This window comes from Melospiza georgiana, chromosome 6 (assembly GCF_028018845.1).
Source record: "Melospiza georgiana isolate bMelGeo1 chromosome 6, bMelGeo1.pri, whole genome shotgun sequence".
In the NCBI taxonomy this organism is placed as follows: domain Eukaryota; kingdom Metazoa; phylum Chordata; class Aves; order Passeriformes; family Passerellidae; genus Melospiza; species Melospiza georgiana.
Window position 1 is genome coordinate 2,829,159 of NC_080435.1, and position 22,716 is coordinate 2,851,874.

The 22,716-nt window shown below is 43.1% G+C and overlaps 1 protein-coding gene across 1 annotated transcript in view; it reads left to right on the forward strand.

The window, feature by feature from the left end:
* Nucleotides 1-28: 28 nt before the first annotated feature.
* TTC9 (tetratricopeptide repeat domain 9) overlaps nucleotides 29-22,716 on the forward strand; it is a 28,180-nt gene continuing 5,492 nt past the window's right edge. Inside the window, exons 1-2 of the mRNA XM_058025621.1 lie at nucleotides 29-395; nucleotides 21,763-21,945. Coding sequence (XP_057881604.1) covers nucleotides 29-395; nucleotides 21,763-21,945 — 550 coding nt within the window. The remainder of the gene's footprint in view (nucleotides 396-21,762; nucleotides 21,946-22,716) is intronic.

Consider the following 22,716-nt stretch of genomic DNA (forward strand, 5'->3'; position numbering starts at 1 on the left):
GGCGCGGGAGCCGGGCGGCGCCGCGGCCATGGAGAGGGCGAGCCCGGCGGCGGGCAAGCTGAACGCCGGCGGCCGCGGGGCGGGCGATGGGCACGGCCCCACCGGCGGTGCCCAGCCGCGGGCGGCGGCGGCGGGCAGCGCCGAGCCGGGCGAGCTCATCGGACGGGCGCTGGATTTCAAGAGCGAAGGGGCGCAGTGCTACAAGGACAAGAAATTCCGGGAGGCCATCGGCAAGTACCACCGCGCCCTGCTGGAGCTGAAGGCTTTGCTGCTGCTGCTGAGCCAGGAGCCGGCCGGGCAGCGCCCTCCCGCCGCCGCCGCCGCGGCGGGGCTGAGCGAGGAGCAGCGGCAGGCGGTGGAGGCCATCGAGGTCGACTGCTACAACAGCCTGGCAGGTCAGCGGGGCCGCGGGCGGGGGGCGGCGGGTCCCCACCTGCGCCGCGCACACCTCCCTCCCCCTCCGCAGAGCAGCGCTGCCGCCCCGCTCCGCTCGCCGCATCTCCTTCCCTTCCGCCGGCTTCCATTTTCGCGTTCGCGCTCCCGCTGGGCACAGCCGCGTTGCTCGGGCAGCGCTGGGGAGGGGGCGCACGGCCGCATCTGGCGCTCGGGCTCGCCCGCGACCCCCAGCCCTTCTCCCGGGCGGCTCCATCCGCCCCCGATGAATCCGTGCCCTCCTCCCCCGGGAGACAGGTGGCAGGGCGGCGGTGCGTGCGTGGGGCGCTCCGGCTGACAGAAATCGTGGTTTGTGAAATGGCCAAGATTGCCTGCTGCGCTGTACCCTCAGCCCGCGATGTCCTTCAGTCCCTTCGCCGCAGCTCCGGCTCTGGAGCCTGTAATTAATGGTATAACAGAGAGACGGACTCCAACCACATTTGATGTAAGGAAGGGGAAGGGTTTGGGCGCAACTGCAATACCTCCAAATAGTTCTACCAGATATAAAAATAATTTTTTGGTTTCTTAGCACTGAAAGTTGAAAGCCAATACAGTCCTGGCTTCCAGTCATCACTGTGGTCAGTAGACATTTGATCATGCCTCCCTTTGCTCCTTGCCATCTGTTTAGAAGTGCTGCAGGAAGATGGAGAGGAGTGATGGGGGTGTTTAACTTTGTAGTCTGATTCTGAAGTCCTTACAGAAACAGAACTCCTGTTGACTTCAAGAAGCTTTATCCAAACAAGTGCAGGATCAGATGTTATTTTTGGTCCCCAGCAGCACATGGTTTTTTCTTTCCAAACCTGAAAGCATCTCTACAAAAAAAAACTTGTGCCTAGGTACATACAGGGAAGAGAGCATTCATAACTTGGACAAGACACACAAAATAACAGCATTAAAAAAGCTCTGCTGTTTTCCAGAAGGATGAAGGGTCACTCATCACCCTTTATATCCTTGGGGGTAAAAAATGGCGCATATCAGGACATCAGCTTTTGGCTTTCTAGACAGAGTTCGTTAGCTTTGTTTCCTGTTCTCTAGTGCTAGAAAAGATGCAGTATAAAGTGAATGGTTTGAAACACCGAGCCAGCATCCTCTCGTCATAATGCATGCCAATCTCTTACATTCAACATGCCTTTTGGGATGTAATGGGGAGCACGATTTAGCTCCTTTTCATCATGTTTCCAAATACTCTTCCTTCAAAAGCCTATTGAAATCTTGTAGGTGGAGAGGCAAGTGAGATTTCAGAGTGATACCATAATTGCACAGATGTAATTTTGTCTCTCTACAAATTTCCGTTCACAGGTTTATTAAAATCCATTGATTGTATTTGGCAAGGATCATTTAGATTGGCAGGGTTACACAAAGAGCCCACAATACTCTGAACAATATAGCTTGGTGAGCTCCTGGGCTTGAAAAAGGGCTCACAGGCACTATCTCTGTTAGGTACAAATGAGACGTGGTAGGTAGATGGTAAATGAAGTGGGAGAGAGAAATGGAATTTGCTTCTGAGGCACTTTCTGCCAGTACACAAGTTCCACTTGCTAGAAATGTCTTGACTCCTGCTGATGGACTTGTCCTGTGTCATTGTCATTGTCCAGCTCACTTTTTTACAGTTTCATGTTTGTGGCAAGGAATTTTTGTCACTGTTGGTTGTATTTGATCTTGTCAGCAGTAGCAATTGGTGTGAGAAACATTCTCCATCTTTATCCTAAATATGAACAGATTTTTTCTAAATTTAACCAGTATGAACACAGGAGGAGGTGAGTATAATTAACCCTGGACTTACAAGGAGTACTTTTCCTGGGATAACCTCACAGCAGGTCAAGCTGTCATTTTGCACAGGCGGTTGTCACATGTTTTCAGTAGATGGCATGCACAGAGCAGAGAAAAGCAATTGTCTCAGAAATGCACAGCTTTGTGTGTGTCTGCTGAGCTATCTGCAAGCAATTTTAAAGAAATGCCCTGCATGCTGGAGAGGGGACTGTGCAGTTAAACTGGAATTGCAGTGTTTTTATTCCTAGTCACAGGCTCCCATTCTAGCAGGAGGATCAGTGAATTCACGTTGAAAAAGAAAGGAAGAGAGGAGAGGGAGTTTCCTCACAAATGTAACAGTAATTAGTATATCTTTCTAATAGCAGCTTCAAGACATGCAGCAGTGAGACTTCATTTTCTAAGTGATGCAGCAGAAGACACCAGTTCCTTTACGCTGTGGGCTCTAGCAGAGGCACCAGCACGTACTGTTACAGCTGAAATCAGTGTTACTTGACATGGGGAGCAGAGGAGATGCAGGGAGTTTTGCTTCTGAGCACTGCTGGCTGCCTAGAGCTGTTTCTAAAATAAATAAATCTGTATAGTGCAGAAAGCATAACAGCAGTACATGTTAACTCTGGAGAAGGCAGCTTTTCACTTAGCTCTGAAGTATAGCCGGTAGCATTACCAGCTGTCATCTGAGTGTCCTTATTAGCAAGTTCTTTTAGCACCTCCGCTTGCTCTCTAAGCCTGGCATTTGAGAAGCCCACCTTGCTTTTGCACGGTCGTTTTTCATGTGGGCACCACACATCCACCTGTCAGAGATGCTTTGCATCACAGCTACAGATGCACACACACATTGGCTTGTTTAGATGAAGCATGAGAGTCAGAGGGGAGCATCAACTATAGGTAAATATACACATAGGTGAGAAATAAACCCAGAGGGGATTTTATGTGATCTCATGGGTAAAGGCTGGTGTTGTTAGTTTTTTTTTTTTTTTTTTAATCTGACCAACTGCATGAATAGGCACATGTGGGCAAATACTAAACGGTTTTCAGTGCCTGTCATTGCCTGCTGAAGGTAAATTAGGCAGAGATGTGCACACAGATTCTTGTTTAGGTCCACTAGTTTTGTAGACCACCTTCAACAGGCAATTCTATTGTAAGATGGGGTGGCCAGCTCACATATTTATTAAAAGCCCCCCCAATATTTGGTGTGTTTCCAACGTCTGCTGTTGTAGAGCTGTGAGGTACAATCACAGCCTAAACTATTTAGCCCATTTCAAAGGATCCCAGATCTGCTGGGTCTTAAGTTCTTGTGATTTTTAAAAACTTACTATTTTAAATCAGCCAAGGATTTTCAGAACTTGCCATTGGCAGAGCTGCTCATGTTTCTTTCACTAAGCTGCTAGCTGGGCTTCATTTTAAGCTCCAAGAGTTTTGCCTTAAAGGGGCTGCCCTTCACAACTGTGCTGCTGCGTTCTTGCATGGGCCTGCCAATACCCCGTCATTTTACCACAAGTCATTCTGATGAATGTCACCAGAGGCAAGAGCAGCAGCATGGCCAAGGCTCCCAGAAATTGCTAGGGTAGGCAAAGACAAAAGCCTACCAGCAGCACAGAGCCTTGCGGAATGAATGCAGGGTTGTAGGCAAACAGTCCTTTCTTTATGACTCACTGGCAGTCTCTGACCTTGAGGAAGTCATTTGACCTCTTTTTGCCTCTCTCAGCCCTGTTGAAAAATAAAGAACAAGGACTATGATCACGTCCTGATGGTGCATTCAGCTGAGTTTTCTACAAGTTAGTGGTTTATGTTTCTGTAAAAAACAGATGGATGTACAAAGAATGCTTGTGGAAAAGTAAACTGGCCAAATACACATCAGGTCTTGATCTCCCTTCCACTCATACAGCATATTTGATCTAGAAGAAGCTCAAATGCTTTACATACTGCATGCAGATGGGGATCATTTATCAACTACAAATGCAACCACTGAATGCAATGATTATTTTATGCCACCATTACTGCCTAAAAGTTTACAGGATTAAAAGCACTATGTCTACTCTGCAGAAAGAAACAAGTCCTAGTCATTCCAGAGCAGCAAAATGCTAAGGGTAAGCACAGTTTTAAGCTTTTCTGGTGAGGGAATGTTGCAGTGTGATAAGCAAACCTCTGCTGATTTTCCTAAGCATGCAGAAATTCTAGAGCTAATTCTGGCAGGAGAAACAGAACCAGAGAGAGATATGGGTATGACAAGTGGCACCGGGGGATCTGCTTGCTAATCCTCCCTCTGTGCTAACCAGCTGTATTATCTTCACCAAATCTTTTGTAAACTTCAGTTTATCCATCTGCATTTTTGACCTCCCGGGAGTACTGTAAAGCTGTTAAATACATGGATGTAAAGTAGGTGTAGAGTGTTTATATTCCCATTCAGGTACCTGTAGTTTACTACAGGAGTCTTGGCAGGAGGGCACAAATGCCTGGAAGAGTATTAAAAATTTAGCTCTCCTAGATACATCTCAGTCTGGAAGATGATGTTTGGCTTCTTACACTGGCAGAAATTTGCACTGGTACCATTTCAATGGCTACGTGAAGGTCATAGTGACAGTCCCACAGAACGTGACACTTCCAGCAGCATAGCAATCTTCTAGCATCCTCAGGCTGGGGTGTAGGTACTACTTCCAATTACCGTCAGTTGCGTGGTCTTCTGTGAGTAGTTCCGGTGAGAAATCCAAATACAAATACTTATGATACGTAATCCAAGTAAAAATGTAACTAAACTCGAGAAAAGCTGGTAAAACTTTCCACTGACCACCCACTAGGAGACGTCAAAAGGAGTTTCTGCTAAAAGCCCATCCAAGTATATAGCCGTTAGCAAGTACAGACTCTACCAGGACACATGGTGCTGTGGGTGTTAAAGCAGTCTTGGATTGTTGCTTGATGTGATGGTTTTTTTAATGTACTGTACATCAACAAAAACACCCTCTATAAGGATGCCATACATTAGGAAAGAGGGGCAGCAGCAAACAGAGCAGCAGGATGTGGTCTGCACTTTCACTTCTTAGTAGGGGGTGTTTCCTGACACTCTTGTTTTAGATACATCTGACCAGCCTGAAATGCTTGGAAGCTCCTTGTTTTACAGGACTGATGCAATTACTGCTCCAGGGAGGTGCAACTGCAGCAGAGAATAAACACCAATGACTGTGTGTGGTTTTTTAGTGATAGGCCCAAACTCTGACATGTATTTAAGAAAGATGTGGAATTTAAAGCTATTGTCATGAATTGCTCTTTAGAAATACACAGTATTCACCTATTCCTTTTTGTTTAGGATAACAAAGATCTCCCCTGTGCACAAAGTTTCTTGTGCTTTGGAAGGGTGGGATGGAAATACATCCAGATGCCAGGGGGGCGTGAGGGAGGGAAGAGAAAGGATAGCAAGCTGCCACCAACCTTGGTTTAAGTGATATGTGTCTGAGACCATCTCTTGCTGAGGCAGAAGGTGTGTTTTTCTCCATATATGTCACTATTTATCCCAAGCTTTTTCAAAACTTAAGGCTCTGTGGGTTGCAGGTTTTTTTGCATCCACTTCTACCTCAAGTTTAACTCCCTTTGCGTGAGGAGAAGCCTATCCCAGCTGACCTTGTCAGCATTTGCCTGGAACTGAGAAGGTATAGATCCCCTGGCCAGACTGTCCAGAGGAGCTGCAGTCTTGATGACCTGAGATCCCTCAAAGTTTAGCTACAGCTTACTCTGGGAGATGAATCAGGAGATACCGAAAATCACAAAGCTCTCCAAGAACAGAGGGGGGTAATTTGTTCACCTAAGAGTACTGCTTGTTTTCCACCATGAGAACACTGCTGTTTTCTGAGTTCTGTAGTAGCACATCTTTCCAGCTTTACTCCATCCTCTTCTGAAATGTAGTCCTAGAGTTTCCTTCAGCAAGAGTTATGCAATGAGTCACAGCCTCTTACACCTCCACAGGTTTCCATCAGTGCTGTGCTGAAGATGGTTCAGCGGGTTCAGTAAAACCTAGTGTTAAATCTGGGTCCCAGTCAATTGGTAAATATACCCATGAGCTCCATTGTTACCACCTTTTCTGGGAGCTGGGCCACTTCTGAATGGTTCAGCAGGTGGAACATCCTTCTCCTCTTGCTGTTCACTTGGGCTCAGGCCCAGAAATGTAACCCAGCTCCAGGCCTCTTTCTCCAGCCTCTCTCAGAACTGCTTATCAGTTCAGCAGCACATCCCAAGTTCCTTGTCACTGTCCTCTGCCATTGCTACAGATATTCCAAGAATGGAGGATCATCAGGAGTTCACACATTAGGATTTTAGGATGGTAAAGGAGCTGCTGTGAGGAAAGGAACAGTAAAAGTAAACCGTGTAAATAAAAGGGGAGGTCTAAATATTGCAAGCTTCTTGACATTGTGTTGTGTCTCAGAAAGTAACATACAAAGGACTGTGAAATGGGGGAAATAAAATTAGGAAAGAGAGAAAATACATAATAAACTTTTGAGAAAAATTACTGACTATTTATTTGTTCTCTTGCTTCGTGGATGAGAAATTGATAGGAAAGGGAGACAATTGCTATAAATTCTGGTTTCAGCTTACTCAGATGACCATACCAGTGACTAATATTGAGGGTTAAAAATGCTTGGGAAAAAAGTCAGAATTAACTATCATTGACTAGAAAGGTGTTACTAATGGCTGCTCAGGAATCTCTCTCCTTTTGTTCATTTCTGCACTGCATCTTGGATGGGAAACAGTAGGCTCAGGACATTGATGGATGAATGCAGGTAAATCTTGTGGTGGCATGGAGTGCTACTATTCTGTTCTCTCTAACAAAGATTGTAGAGTCAGTGCACTTTGTGGAAGCTTTGCTGGAATTGCTGAACATAACTCCAGCTGGGGCACACTCACTTGAGTGAAGCTAAGAGGTGGTAGTAGTGGTTTTCTATACTTGCCTAGGCAGTTGAAAATGGTAACTATTGAATGTGGGGCTGGAGCAGAAAAATCAATCTCAGGATAGCCATTTGGAGTTTAGGACACTGCCACAAACAGCACTAAGACAGTTCATGGAAATGGTTTAGGCATAGTCATGTTTTTCTCTGACAACCTATGGCAAAAGTGGCAGCTGGGAGCAGTGGTCTTTAACTCTCATAGCTTGACATGCCAGAACTCATCTATTATTAGGCAATAACTGATGTCATGATCTTGACTTCAAAATCTGCCCCATTTTCCCCATTTTCCAAAATTCTTGACACACCATTGCCCTGAGGCTCATAGGCTGGATAGCACCATCTGCTTCTCCTTGTCTTTGTCCTGTGTACCCAGTTTTCCCATCATATGTCTCAGCACAGAAGTCAGGGCTGCTTGCATAGTCTGTGCCTCTACCCTTTGAATTCCTTTACTTGCTGTCCCAGTTGCAACACAGCTATGTCAGACTTTTTGACCTCCCACACAAAGCTTTGTTCTTTCCCAGACACCTCCCATCTCTGTTATGCCAGTGAGGTCCTCTCATCCCCTCAGTGGGTGATGTGACATTTACAGGAAGCCAGTCAGTTGGTGCTGGTTACCTGGTTTTGTGTGACCTCTCTACTGTATGTGTGCAAGCATGAGATACTATTCCCTATCTTTACATGCTGTGTCACTCACCTTGATAAAATGACCAACTCTTCCAGTCAGGGCCATGAATTCTAACACATGCATGTCCTGTGTGGCCATGACCACAATTCTGCCCATCACAGTAGCATATACTTAACTTGAAAGCCTTAGGCAGTGTAAGTCACCATCACTGAATAGTTCTGCAACAGCCTCCCAACAGAAGTGTGGGGGGAAAAAAGCAATCCCATGCTGTTTGCACCTTTAGTAGTTGTGGATATTTTCCAGAAAAACATCATTGCCTGACAAGTCCTGTGTCTCAGGGTCCTGACTATGGTGTTATCTCAGTCCTTTTCACTCACATGTGCCATCAACAAGGCAGGAACTGCAACCCTGTATATGTCCCTCTGTGCAGAAAACAACCATCCTTACTTACATTGCTACAGAAGCTTTTCAGGACCCAGGACACTGATTGTTGCTTTCAAGGGTTCATAATTTTTCCTTCTCCAGCACATCTGTGTTTGACAGACCAAATCTCTGCCCTACTAAAGCAACCATTTTTATAGACACTGCTCAGTATTCCCTTTCTTTCTTTAGTGGGAGCAGTGCCCACTGCATTTACTTGCTGCCAGTTTAGGGGGCTGTCATGTAGATTGTTCTGCATCGATGGCAACAGCAACTCCTTTCATATCAGAGTGGCAGACAGCAAAACTCTGATAATCTAGCTGTCCATCCAGTTGCCTGGGAGCTGCTGGAAGGAAACAGCTGGGTCAGCCAGCAAAGAGCCACCAAACTAGTGTTCTTCAAATTTTGCTTCCAAAGCTCCTTTGATGCCCTGATTACAATTGTCGGTTTTCACGCCCCTGGCATTGTTCTGGCCTGGCCACATCAGAGACATCTGACAGAAAGCTCATTTCCTACCTGATGAAATTCAGATGAGTTACCTTGAGTATAAGTCACCTTATTCTTGCTATAGGTCACCATATTCAGTAAAGCAAGAGCATTCAGGGCCTTCTTTGTAGAACCCAATCAGGCAATGGTGAAAATTTGCTGCCCATCTGATGAGTCTGTAAGGTTTAGCCTAACACGTAAAGACTGCTTTCAGATCAGCTCAGTTGGATGCTGCTTATCTTCAGCCTTTTCCAGTTTGAAAGACTCTACTCCAGACAGCAAAGCTGTTTACTGCTACCTGAAGCAGAAGGAGATGAGAATACAAAACAAGCAGTGGGGTATCCATTGCCCCACACATTCCCTAGTGCATGGGAGAGGAAATTTACTCCTGAAATAAATGAAAAGCTGAGGACATGTCTGGGACTTGAAAATTTATGTCAGACCTTTAGTGCCTTCTTTGTCTATTCCTGGACCAATGTGACTAACAAACATCCACTCCCCAGTGTGCTGTGTTATCCCTGCAGTCACCATGAAATCCAGAAATGTACCGTGATAGGAAAAGCATCTTTATGATATAAAGGACAATCTAAGAATCTTTCAACCAGCTGCAGGGAAGAAGCTGTGAGAATTCACATACCTCTGCTCACCCCTGCTTCCAGAGAGGAAGAGGGCAGAAAGATTTTATTTCATCCACACTTTCAGAGAATAAATCCAAGCAAACAGGAGCTGCCCAGGGAGAACATCACACCACCCAGCTGATCATGAAGAAGGAGAACTGCAAGATCAGCTGAAAGAATGAGAGAAGGAGTGTCTTAGGGTGCTCTGGAAAATCATCCTAAGTCAGCCCTAGCTGTTGTTCTGCAAAAGCACCTTTTCTGTTGTCTAGTGATTCAAAAAGGATCAAATCAGAATCTCTGTACCATACCTGAAGCAATCATTCTTTCATCAAACAATGTGATGGAAAGTTAAGCCTCAACTACTTTAGTCACCATATATTTTTAATACTAACATAATTCAAATCCTATATTACTGTCCTCTTAAATGCTTTGCAATGAATAATTGCTTAAGACACAGTACTGTGTCCATGTTGCAAGGAAACCAGAGCAGTGGAAGATCCTCACCTATACTGGAAGTACAAAGCAAATGGATTGATTTTCCTTTTTACATTCCCTAACTACTGTGATGGAGCTCAGACTGAGGTGGCTCATGGGATGGGGTGGTAAATTAAATTAATAGATTAATACAAAATAATTTTTAAGCCTCAGGTCTGATTAACTTGGGAGTAAAGTGCCAGAAGGTATCATGGAGTTAAAGAACCTAATAAGGTTAGAAAAGAAGGCTTAGACATATAGCTAATCAGAACATTCGCTGCCCTATTAAATAGGATAAAAATTGAAAAGCAAATATTACATTTTCATGCTTGAGAACCACTGCTAACTGGTTTGAATTTTTGAATGAACTTCTCTAAGATTTTAATTTTCCCATCTATGGCCATGTCACATAAGTGACTCAGTCATTCTTTGATCATCTGGTGTATTCACATCCTCTTCCTCTTCGTTTTTTCCAAACTCATGAGCTCAAAAATTTTAGCAAAAAATTTTTAGTATGGTCTTAAATTTTGCATCACTAAATTCTATTGCAAATAAATTTACTTCTGTGTACCAGGTCATATAGTTCTTTATATATGACATTGTCATCCTCATCCCTTTTGACAGTATCTTTGAACTTGACAGTCAGTAGGTCACTCTGACTTTGGCACAGGGCTATTAATAAAGCACTAAACAAGCTCCATTCTGAAATTATTCCTGAAATATCCTACTAGTGATCTCTTTTCAGACCAGCATCCTTGTCAGCAGAACCCATTCATCACATAATTGTTAGAGCGTATCTTCCTCAGCTTAATCCAAAAGGCACAGTCAAGACAGAGAATTGTCTTGGTTCAGTGCAATGATTTTGGTGTTCCTGGTGCCTGAACACAGCTGCTATTGGGGTGGATGTTATCCCCAGTCAGAGATGCACTCCTGCCTCATCCTTCCACTGCCAGCAATTCACTGCATAAATGTGGTTTATGAAGGCTTTGGGAGTGATCTGTGATTTTTATCTGAAGCACTTTGCCACAGCTTATATTAAAGAGCAAACATCTTATTAGAGGACTGGCTTATGCTTTTGCATAGTTCAAACCCTGACTTTTTAAAGCAAATAATATTCTGAATCATCCCTCTGGTCTTAAGTTTGTTTTCAGCCTGATTTCCAAAGGAAATGAGTCATAAGTACATATGTTTTGTGCTGTCTGCCTGTCAGTCCCCTCTCAGTAACTTTCAAACCTGTTGGCCAGCTTGATTTGATAGGAAGAGAGATGTATCAATGACACTAAACTAATATGGTATAAATGGAAGATAGGGAAGAAGCAGGGACACTAGAGGCTCAACTGCATGACAGGGTGATGCTTTAACTGCCTCTATGTGGCCTGTCAAAGCTCAGACAGGTGACAGCCTGGCACAGGCAGGGTTAGTTCACTGTTGCTGACAAATCACTCTTCTCAGTAAGTTTGGGTAATACATTTTTAAGGAAAATAGGGTTGAGAACTTTGTTTTATACCTCTCTTCAGTTAGAAAACAGTTTATTTTTGATTTGCCTCTGTGATTCTTTCAGTTCTTCTCTCCATCCCTCCCACAAAGGCATAAAGGTTTCTCTCTGTTTCAAAACATCATTAAAATGGAAAAGCTTTAGGCTACACTGGATCTGGGTAAAACATATGAATGAGTAATTAATTTAATGAAGGAAATATTCCTCCTCATTTGACATCTCCATCTTGCCAGATGAATCTTTTCAGCCAGGGAGAGTTCAGGGAAAATCCAAAATCATTTCAGTCCCAATCAGTTTTCCATGGTAAGCCTGCTCTCCACCCCTCAGCAGACTCTGCAGTGGTCAGCTCTGTCATGTGTCCTGGGAGGTGAACCGTGAGCCACCACAGGGCACAGCACACAGATGTTACCCAGCCACGTCATTGTGCCTTGTTCATGGTACAGCATGAAGTGCCAGCTTTCATCCCAAACTGAGCAGGCTGCAGTAAGCCAGGCTTGAGGCCACCATGGCATGCACAACTGTCTGAGACTTCATTGGAGAGCCTTCATGCTGTTCCAGCTGCATTTCACAGTACTGCTGTCCGTTGTTTGACCTACAGTGAGCAAAGCAGGCATTTCTCTTCAGCAGAGAAAGCAGCTTGAAATCCCTCATGTCCTCCAAAGTGCTTCCCTATTTACAGAAGGCCCTCTTTGTCTCATATGGGTTTTGAAAAAATACCGTAATTCCATTAAGACCTTAATTTCAGTGTTTAATATATTACAGTAAGAATTATAAATATTTGATAGCAGTTGTTGGAGTTGACTGCTGCTGAACACCAGACATTTACTAGATGGTTGTCTGCTGCTGCTGATCTCTGGTAAAGTTCTGTGTACTTCTCCCTTGTGAAAACAAGTCAAGGGACAAGATTCCTTCAGTGGGTGTCTGTAGCAACAGGAACCCAGAGGAGGAAAGGGAACAGTGTAGAGAAGGTGCCACAGTGAGAAAGTAAAGCAACACAAGGTGAGCAAAAGCAAACAGCAACAAAGAGGCAGTGGAATAAATAGCAACTGGAACAGACCTGAAGGCCAAGTCTAGTTGACTGGACAAGACTGGATTAGATGACTACTGATTCTAAAAGATAAAGACAGGTCAAAGATTACTAGATGGTCATAGAGGAGGAAACCTCCAGGGTGTTTAACCTGGCAGATCAACAATAACAGCCTTGGCAAAAAAAAAAAAAAACAAACCAGAAGGAATTTCTATCTCTTCTAATGTGTCTGCAGTAGGAGCTATTATAGAATAGAATTTATTTATAGAATTTATAGAATTATATAATTTAGAGTTTATAGAATTAAAATGTTGTAGCAGCTAAAACCTGACTGGATCTCTTGCTGTATCAGTGCTTTGACAGGACTTTGCTCCTACCTCTCCTGGCTGAGAAAAACAAAGGTACAATATGAAGATCATCTCCATGTGAAGCTCTTTATTTTGGTAAAATAAAGATTTGCTGATACATAACTAGAGGCAGATTTTGGCTTCAGAAAGTTCTTGTTTGCTTGAAATTTAGATTTTAACTACTGCTTTAATATTACCACTGCCAAGATTTTTCAGTAAGCCTCTGGTTTTGATTTGAAGGACTAGTAACTACAGGAAGTGGTAGGCCAAAATACTCTTACAAAACAGAAGCTGTGGGGATCAGATGAAAAGTTGGCTGAAATTCCTTGCTTCTCAAAGCCTTGGCTCTTTGAAGGAAAACTGCAGTATTACATCACTGAATTTGTGACAAAAAGGAAGCAAAAAGCACCACAAACTTATCTTAAAGCAGCTTAAGAACCATAGTACAGAAATAATGAACACTTTTAAATAGGCTCTTCAAACCTACAGAAGTATGAGACAGTGGAATATAATCACATAGCAAAGGCTAGCAGTCATGCCAGCTGTTCTTAAATGCTTATCTGTCCCCATGCCTGGCCAGGACGTTGCTGTGACATCCTCCAACAGGACCTTTTGATAGGAATTAGAACTAAATGGCAGCTGTCAAGGGCAACCCAGGATGTTCATGCTCTGAGTGTTCAGGACAATCAAGAATTGGACTGAAGAGCTGTCAAGAGTCTTCCATCTGTACCCATGGGTGGTACAAGTTTACAGATAAGACATATCTCAAGTAACATTTGCTTAACCTGTTCTTAAGTATTTGCAAAGCTATGAACCTTCACAATTTTCCCAAGCAGTCTCTTTAAAAGGTTTACTCTTTTCACTGCTATAGAGTTTTTCCTAACTGAAATGCAAGCCCTCTCCTTACTTTCTGAGTACAAGGAGAACAGATAGTTCCTTCTTTGCATTTGAGTTGCTTTTTTTCTTTTTATGTGGATGAATAAAGTTAGCCTCTCTTCCCTCACTGTCTTGGTGAGGCCCTGTCCTCTCTGGACCACTTGTTACTGTCAGGGTCCTCCTGTGGATTTTCAGCAGAATTGCTTTCCAACTACCTGTTCCTCTGCTTGACTTACACAGTTGAGTCTTTTCCTGCAGATCTGTAGAACTTCTAACTTGCCACTGTCGAATTGCATCCTGTTTTTATCAGAACACCACCACCAATTTGTGGGGATCCTCTGGAATTCTGCCCCTACCTTCCAACAGATACTAGCTTCTCACATCTAGAAGTTATGGGCAAAATGACAAGACAGTCTACAGTCTGTCATTTAGGTCTGTATTGACAATACCAAATGCCATGGGGCCTAGGACACATCAGTGCAAACTACTTAACGTTGCCTTTCATTTTGTTAAGAGAATTAAGGCTATTCATTTAGACTATGCTACTTCAACTTGCTTAAGAAAATGTACTAAAATTTGTCATTAGACTAGTGTAAAAGCCAAGATATCTACTGTTTTTCCTTTATCTTCAAGATTGATCATCCTATCACAGACTGGAGTTCAACTGATCTGTTCTGACAGCTCATATTAGTCCTAGGGTAGGCTGCCAGCCACAAAAAGCCTGACACACAGACTCAGCAGCTCCTTTGAGAACTACTAAATACCTTTTAATGTGTACCACGGTGGAAGCACCAGCGTACTTCAGTCCCTGCTAGTGCCTCTCTCTCTCCTAGAAGAGCTAATTGGAATGATGAAGTTGGGATCCTTCTTCTTGAGGGTATGAAGGACTCAGGAGCAGCAGAGAAGGGAAAGAGACCATGCTATGTATTGGAAGGAAAGCATTGCCAGGATGGCAGGAGGGGGAGGAACAGTTGGTATCTGTTCACAAATTGAGTCAGGCTGAGAAGAAGGGGAAGGCTGTTTGGAAGAGGTGGCTCACTTTGGGCTCTACAAACATTTGTGGATCCATACTTCATTTAGCATTAATCCCTCCCTATGGAGAGAGGCAACCTGTCATACAGTTTGGATTTTAATTTTCCACCCATTTCCCTGCAAGCAGAAACATACGGGTATGTTTAGGCCTTTTTGGTACCTGGAGAGGAATAAATGAGAGCCACTGGCTGGAAAGGCTGTCATTGTGATATTCCCTTTTCATCCCATTAAGGTTGTCTGGGAACTAGGAGTCAGCTGACCAGATTATTGTCAGACATTATCAAGCTGTCTATAATTAGCTTTTTATTGGTGAGAAGCCAGAGAATTCTCTTTGTTTGCAAGCTTGGACTATAGAGAAAGAAGAGAAATATTTAATGGAAGAGATTGTTTGGAAACTGTAGATCCTAATTAGTGTCTCAGTCTTGTAGGGAAAGTGCATGCAGCATTTCTCTGAAAAAAAATAGATATTTTAAGCATCCTCTTTTGAGGAATGCTGGTTTGCATTCTTGAAAGGCACAGCACACACGGAGCTCTGTGGAGATATGGATGCTTTTCTCAGTTCCTCTGCTGCAGGCTTCTTACATTCACACATTATATGGCTTCTTTTAGTACCAATCTATTGAAAATTTAACACGAGTTAAAACACAGGTTAAAGCTTGGGCTGTGCCTTCTACATGTAGCCTGTGCAGTTTACATACTCAGGATCAATAAATCCAGAGAAATTTGGATAAGCATTCCAGTAGTCAGTTCTTTTTATGCTGTACATTAAAACTGTATTTAAGTCCAAGGTGACTTTAAATCTAAAATAACCCTTTACATTTTCAGCATCATCTTGTGAGTCACATGTTACCTGATTTATTTTAGAAATTAATTATATTGAAATTACTAACACATGACTGACATTTTCAGTCTCATATAGTAATAGTAGCCATTTCAGTTCTTCCAGTGAACATTGTAAACCCCATGTGCTGTTTGTCAACACCATTTACACAGTCTGCAGCAAACAGAGGTTAATGATACGTGCATTAGTGGCATGGTTAGAAGGCTGCTGTCTAATCCAAGACAAATATTTTTTCTTTCCCCATCCCCTATCCCCCTGCTGCCTCCTGTTTGATTTGGGTTTTGTTATTGTTATTGTTGTTATATTCCAATAATTTCCCAAATGCTTAAACTAGAACTTACCACTACCATGTTTTCTCTTTCCTGAGGGAGAGCATCACCAAGCCTTCTGAAATACAGGACTCTCTTAGTCTGCCCTGTTATTTTGAGCCTTAAAAAGATGTGAGAACAAAGCCTGTTCAATGATATATGAAGGTCTTAATCAAATGTCTGAATAAAACCCTGAAGGAATTATATTAAAGTATCAATCATGTTTCCCAAAGTAGAACCCCAGAGCAAGAATAGGAACCATCTTCCTGCAATTAAATAGATTTTAAGTGAACTGCTGGCTGCTATACCTAAGGTGAGATCATATCTGAAAGTGAAGTATTTTGCAGAGTTTAATTGCAGTTATTTCTGGGAATGACACTGTCAATTTGTGAAATACAGGTTGAGATTGTAGTGGCTGGAGTACCTAGCACTTGCTAGAGAGGAACAATTCACATATGTTGTTAAACTCTAGTGGTGGAGTCAAGAATAAATACAGTAAAGAGGGAAGATCCACTTCAGGCTTAAGCAGTAATTAGTTTAGCTACTTCTCTCTGCATTGCAACTAAACAAATCAATACAGGATGTTTTTTTCCTTCTAAGGGTTGAAAAGAAAGGTCATTTGGATTCAGACCTTTCTGCACAGGTTTCTCATTAACTCTTGTACAGGACACCTACTCCTTGCCCTGTTTGCAAAGGTAGCCTTTCAGCAGTGCTGGTTAGTGTCCCTTGGTGATATCCCAGCACAGGAAAAGGGGATTGAGAGCAGGGATGTGACTGTGGTTAAGTGGTGTGCTAGAGATGCTGCTGCCATACACAGCTAGGGAGATTGGTTTCTTCTGTCTGGATTGCACTGCTATAAATGCTCCTCTTGGTCTCCAGGCTGGATGCAGTGTGTGCTGTGTCCTTAGCACAATGCCCCAAACTCTTAACTTCACACCTCCACCCAGACTTTACCTCCCCAACAGATCTCAGTTCTCACTTATGCACTGCTTTCACCAGAAACCCCTTTCTGTGCCTCTGAGCCCCCATCTTTCTGTTGTAACTGAAGCAATGCCTCTTAGCTTGGTTTCCACTTTCTGCTCTTTATTCCTGTGACCAGTGAGCCAAAAAGAGGATTTTTATGATCTCAAAGTTTTCAGATCACAATATTTTTCTGGATCAGATTGTGCCCAGGGTGGACTGAATATTCAAAGGATTTGGGTACCAGATTCTAAACCATATCTCTACAGTATATGAGTACCATACTGGTTTTATTTTCAGAAGGTTACCAGTTGGCCAGCTCAAGATTACCTTGGGGATAACAGAAGGCACTTGCTTGACACAAAGGATATCTGCCAGATTGCTGTTTGCAAAGCCAAATGATGAGGGCATGAGATGCATTCAAAGAGGAAGTCACCAGAGATCTTTAACAAGGAGAAAATAAGCTATGTTTCCCTAGCCTGTTTTTCAAAAATATCTGAATAGTCTTGTCCGACATTTTCCAAAAGCAGATATCAAAGGTGGAAATATTCCATCACACATGGAATATTTTAGGTTATAAACTTAAAAGACCAGCTTATAAGCAGTTGACTCTCTCTTTCAGTGAAAGGCGCAAGAAAATCCTAAAATAGGCAATGCAACCAGCTTACCTGAGTGAAAGCAAACAAAACAGGACTTTGTAAAACATGAGTTTGCAAGCCAAGATTTTCCTGTAAGATGAAGGCATTTTCATCTCAGTGTGCTGAGCCCAGGGAACATGCCACAGGGTAGGGATGCTTGCACAGCCCTAATGCTGCTTGCACAGCAATTCAACCCACTCTCTTAAGAGTTCTGTAACATGGATAGGCCTTGAGCTTTACCTACAGTGGGAATTTAGCCACCGGTATAAAATGTGTCTGGACAATTGCTCTGGAATGAAGATTTGCCCTTTGGTGAAAATTCCCAGCGAAGTCTCTTGATGTTGTTCAAAATCTCCATGTTAAAGCCTGGACATGCTACTCCCAGACTTAGTTTTTAACTCAGCCAAAATTAGAAGCCAAAAGTTAGGGCCAAACTGAGTTTTTTGCATAACCTGCAGAGGTATTCTCACAGAAGAGGTTTCTGTAGTAAGATGCTGACAGCACTATCAGTTGAACTTCATTTTGAGGGTTCAGAGAGTAGCTATAGAAGCAAGGAAAGCTGAAAAAATAAGGGGGGTTTTTGGTGGTTTTTCTTTTTTTTTCAGTAAGAGATTCCAGATGCCACTTTATACAAGCTAATAAAGAGAAGATGAAGGACTTGATCAGAGTCTCAAAGTACCAACACAATAATGATACATAGGCATTTCAGGGTAACGTGTGGCTAGCAAATTGAAACTAAACAAAAATCAGTATAGAAATGTAGTGATGTTTCCTAAACAATAAAGTCATTAGCCTTTGAAATAAAAAAGCTGTCATGGATCCCTTCTCACTGGTACCTGTCAAGCCTAGATAGCATCCTGAAAGATACTCTGAAATTCAAAATTATTTCAAGGTGGAATAAACTAGAATCCAAACCCTTGAACTGCCAGGATTTTAGTTATAACTTCCCATCATTGCTCACCACAGCTGTATTTTGTAGATGTATTAAAGGTGTAGATGTATTTTGGCTCTCCAGGTGCTTTAATCTTTGTTTTTGCTCAACCTTGTGCTGAACAGGGCTATACAAACTAGCTTACTTATTTACTGGTACCAGATCCGTACTGCCCCTCTAAAATGGAGCTGGCTGCATTTGAATCCACTAATTAAAATGTACAAATCTAGTTTTAACATTACTCTTGTGAAGAAAAACAGCCACATTTTCTATTTCCTTGCTTAAACATCAGCAGTCAGTTGGGAAGTGTGATGGACAGGGCCCCTCCTCTGGAGCTAATAGCATTAACCTTCTCCCTGTTCCCAAGGCACATTACACCCAGTAGTTTCAAGATGGCTTTTATTTGATTTGATTTTATTTTACAGCAGATGGGGATTCTTCATCACTATGTGACATACATAGGCTTAAAAGTTAAGAATTACTTATTGCTTAAGCTGACACAATGAGTTAGCTGCCAAATTGAGAACGATAACCAAATATGATGGATAACTGTCGCATGCTGCTGGAAGCAGGGTAAGCAACCTTTCTGAGATGTAATCCCCAGGTGCTGTATTACAATGACAACAAGACCTGTGGGAAATGGGCAACTATACTTTGCCTCTGCAAGTAAAGAGCACCCTTCAATCACCAGAGAGTTACTAGAGCTGGTGCTGTGTAGGATCAAGCCCATTAAGTTTCAAGACAGCAGGAGGATGATCTGGATAAACCTCTAGATTTGGTCTCTCTTAGTGAGCTCTGTTCCTCAGAGGGATTCACCAAGGGCCTAATATGAAATTAGAAGGAGTGTGATAAGTTGTTTGATATGGTAAAGAAACACTCCCAGCCAGAGTTACACATCTGTTTAGGAAAACAACACATTTTCAAAACAATTCTCCCCTGACTGAATTAGGTAAGAAGTACAAAGATTCCATGTCTCCTTCATTTCTGAAAGCCGAATTCCTAACAGCCTCAGTATTTTCATTGGACCACAGTAGATTAAGATCATTTCAGGCCACCAAGAACTGGAAGCACGTATGTCTAAATATTTATAAGGGAGATACTCCCTTCAGGTTCATTTCCAACAGCCGCTTCCAACAGTGGCTCTCCAAGTGGCCAGCTCTTCCAGCAGAACTGCTTCCTGCACATCCATCTGCTCTGTTTGTTCAGATAAACACACGTCTCTCCTGCTGGCCATGTGGTGCTGACTTCTCCCCACCACGTGCACAGTTAGCGGGGATGCCCTGCAGAAGCTTTACTGTGAGTATGAGTCACAGAAAGAACCCAGCTGGATATTTGGAAACCCATTTGGGTTGATGAAATAGCAGGATGTGGGAAAGTTTTTCTTCTCTTTTCAATGAATATATGAAGCAAGTACAGTATGGAATTACTGAGTTAATACAGGTTAATAGACCACCTGTCATTTTTCCCAGAGTCATTTCTGTGACTCTCACTGGAAATACCAAGTAGCAAATGAACAGAGAAACTGAAATCCACCCCCTAGTAGCTCTGAAAGGCAGAACGTGAAAAGCTGGCTCAGACTGGCAGTGTGCAGAAAGCTACTGCCACCGCTGTACATGTTACTGGTCAGCAGATAAACAAAGCAATCCTGTTTCCGGGGCAGTGAAGCCAGCAGTAAATTTACACAGCCATCTTTTCAATAGCTTTAAAAAATAAAAAAAAACAAGGCACAGTCATTTCAAGCTCCATTAGAAACAGAGTGAGAAAAATCAATGGGTGACAAATAGGAAGGGACAAACTCTGGATAAGGAAACACCATTAAGGTTTTAGAAATATATGTGGTTTTTAACTGGCAATCAAATAACAAATCAGAACCTTTCAAAATACCTATGCGCATAATGGCAGGAGGTGTTAGATTGTATATTGACATTCCATTATTAAAGCAAATAGGACAAAGCTCTTGTTAGTAATGGCTCTGTCACTTAATGTACCTGCAGTGGGACTAGTTCTGCAGTCCTTGTTAAATCTGTCTCTAGCATCAGTGCTCTGGTGGTAGAAGCCTGTGTATGATTGTTCCCAGTAAGCTGTTTAAGTTTTGAAGGTGTATTTGGGTTAGAAATGCATTTTGTCCACATTAAGTAATCATAGATTTGGACTAATTTAGGTTGGAAGAATCTCAGGAGATCATCTAGCCAGCCTCCTTCTCATGAAGTAAAGTGTGATTCAAAAAGGGTTGTAGGGCTTACTCTAGGGGTATGGGTAAAGGGGATGAAGAAGTGCATCACATTTCTGACCCAGTACCATATCCTCTCAGCTGCATTTACCATGCAAGAAATTTAGTCTGGCTGTTCATTGGTGACACCTGACCTGTGATGACTTGGATTTCCAGGAGCACTGAGTCTCCTCCTTGCCAGAGACACACTGAGTAACACCACCTGTGATGGGAAATTTCTCCCCATGCCCTGGCACATGACACTGCCAGCCTCTGAACTGATCCTTGCAGTGGCATTCTGCCTTCCTTCCCCAAATTGTGTTATTCTCCAAGTTGCCTTGGATTGCAGCACTAGATGGGCATATGTTGCAGCACAACTTTATTTCCCTGGAACTGTGACTGCATCATGTCCCATTCTTGTCAGTGTTCCCCAAGCTATTCATAATGCTCAGGTCACCTGTATGAGATTTAGCCCACTGGAGTGGGCACTACAGAAAGCCATGAGCAAGGCTGTAAAGCGTGGCTCAGGGATCTTCCCCTTTATATCACTTCTAGTTGTGGGAAACTCACAATGGGCACTTTCTTCAGCTCCTAGACATTTATGCAACAATTGTCCTTCAGCACACAGAACTCTCAACATATTGTTTATTTACTGTTTGCCTTTTCCTTCAGGAAGTCAGCAGAACTCACCTCTGGGAATGAACTTGTGTTGCAGTGCTTAGCAGAAAGCAGGCAGCATAACACATTTGTTCCCTGTACTACAACTTCAGGTGTCTCTGGTTTGCTGACAGCACATTCCAGCAGGGCAGAACCCCTTGTCGTTTCCTATAGCAAAACTCTGTACAGGATCTCCTGGATAAAAGGCAATTACATATTATTTTTATACCTAAGAGCCTTGGATTAAGCCAAATACAAAATCTGATCCAATTTATCCCCCTTTCTCCTTGTCGGATAATTGTTAGTCCACCTTTTTGTACTTTTCAGAGCTCCAGCGCTCAGTCCAGGAAGCGATTTCACAACAAATAAAGGCAGCCACTGCCACAAGACTGTGTGGCATTCCAGAGCTGTGGAGGGGTGTTTATGTTCTCCCTCTCTCCCCCAGTGTTTCATGTGCCTATGTGTCTCCCGGGAGTAAACACAATCCCTTTGCTTTGCAATGCCAAAAATAGAAGCATTGGTATTTAAATTACGAACAATCGGGTTTGGCAAACAATTCCTTTCTGAATCACGGGGCTGAGTCATTTCCCTCACCTAAGCTGCTCTCCCGTGCACATTGCAAGAGCAGGGGAAACTCCAGCACTAATGTTTTCCTGTCTGTCTGTCATCCTCCCCATGGCCTGCAGCCTGCCTGCTCCAGGCCGAGCTGGTGAATTACGAGCGGGTCAAGGAGTACTGCCTCAAAGTGCTGCAGAAGGAAGGCGAGAACTTCAAGGCGCTCTATCGATCGGGAGTGGCATTTTACCACCTGGGTGACTTCAACAAGGCCCTCTACTACCTGAAAGAAGCAAGATCCCGCCAGCCCACAGGTATGGGGAAGGGAGCAGGGATGTGGCTTTGCTCTGAGTGCTTTTGTTTTTCTTTCCATGAGATGTATCTGTCCCTGACTTGACTGCGTTGATTTCCACAGGGATGAGCATGCATGACTCACTGTATGTCCTCCCCTTCAAGCACTCGTGGGCAGTGCAGCAAGGTCACAGTGCCCAAAGATTAGCTGCTGCCAAGGCTGCAGCATGACCTGGAAGAAGACAGTATTGCTGGAACGCTGAGGGTGTGGAGGGGATCCTGCCTCTCTTCTCCACATTAACTTATTTTTGAAGAAAGCAGGGCAGGGAAAGAGTGTACCCCAACCATTACATTTTCTTACTCTTGAGAAAAAGCTTTTTTCCCTTAGCAATGCCAGGAGATTATTTGTCACCCTTAGTAGACATCCTTCTGCCATCTTAGTAAAGGGTTAGTATTCTGCTTTGATCAAGGAGACAGACATTTACCCACAAAGCTTCATCAGGATGCTTCAGCTTCTGCCATGAAATCAGCCAATTCCTTGTTAAGTATCTGTCATCCATCTGTTAAAACCATACAGTTCATTTGGGGACAGCAATGAAATTATATATCCAGACAACTGAGCCTTGCCAGAGCAACCATCTCCATGCTAACCTCAGAAGGTGGGTGAAAGGCCAGAGATGAGGGTGAGGCAGAGATGATGCTTTATTTTTCAGAAATCATAGGGAGATAAAACAACACTGTGGTTTTAAATAGAAAGGAATTTTGTAGAACTCAAAATTAAAGGATTTCAAGAA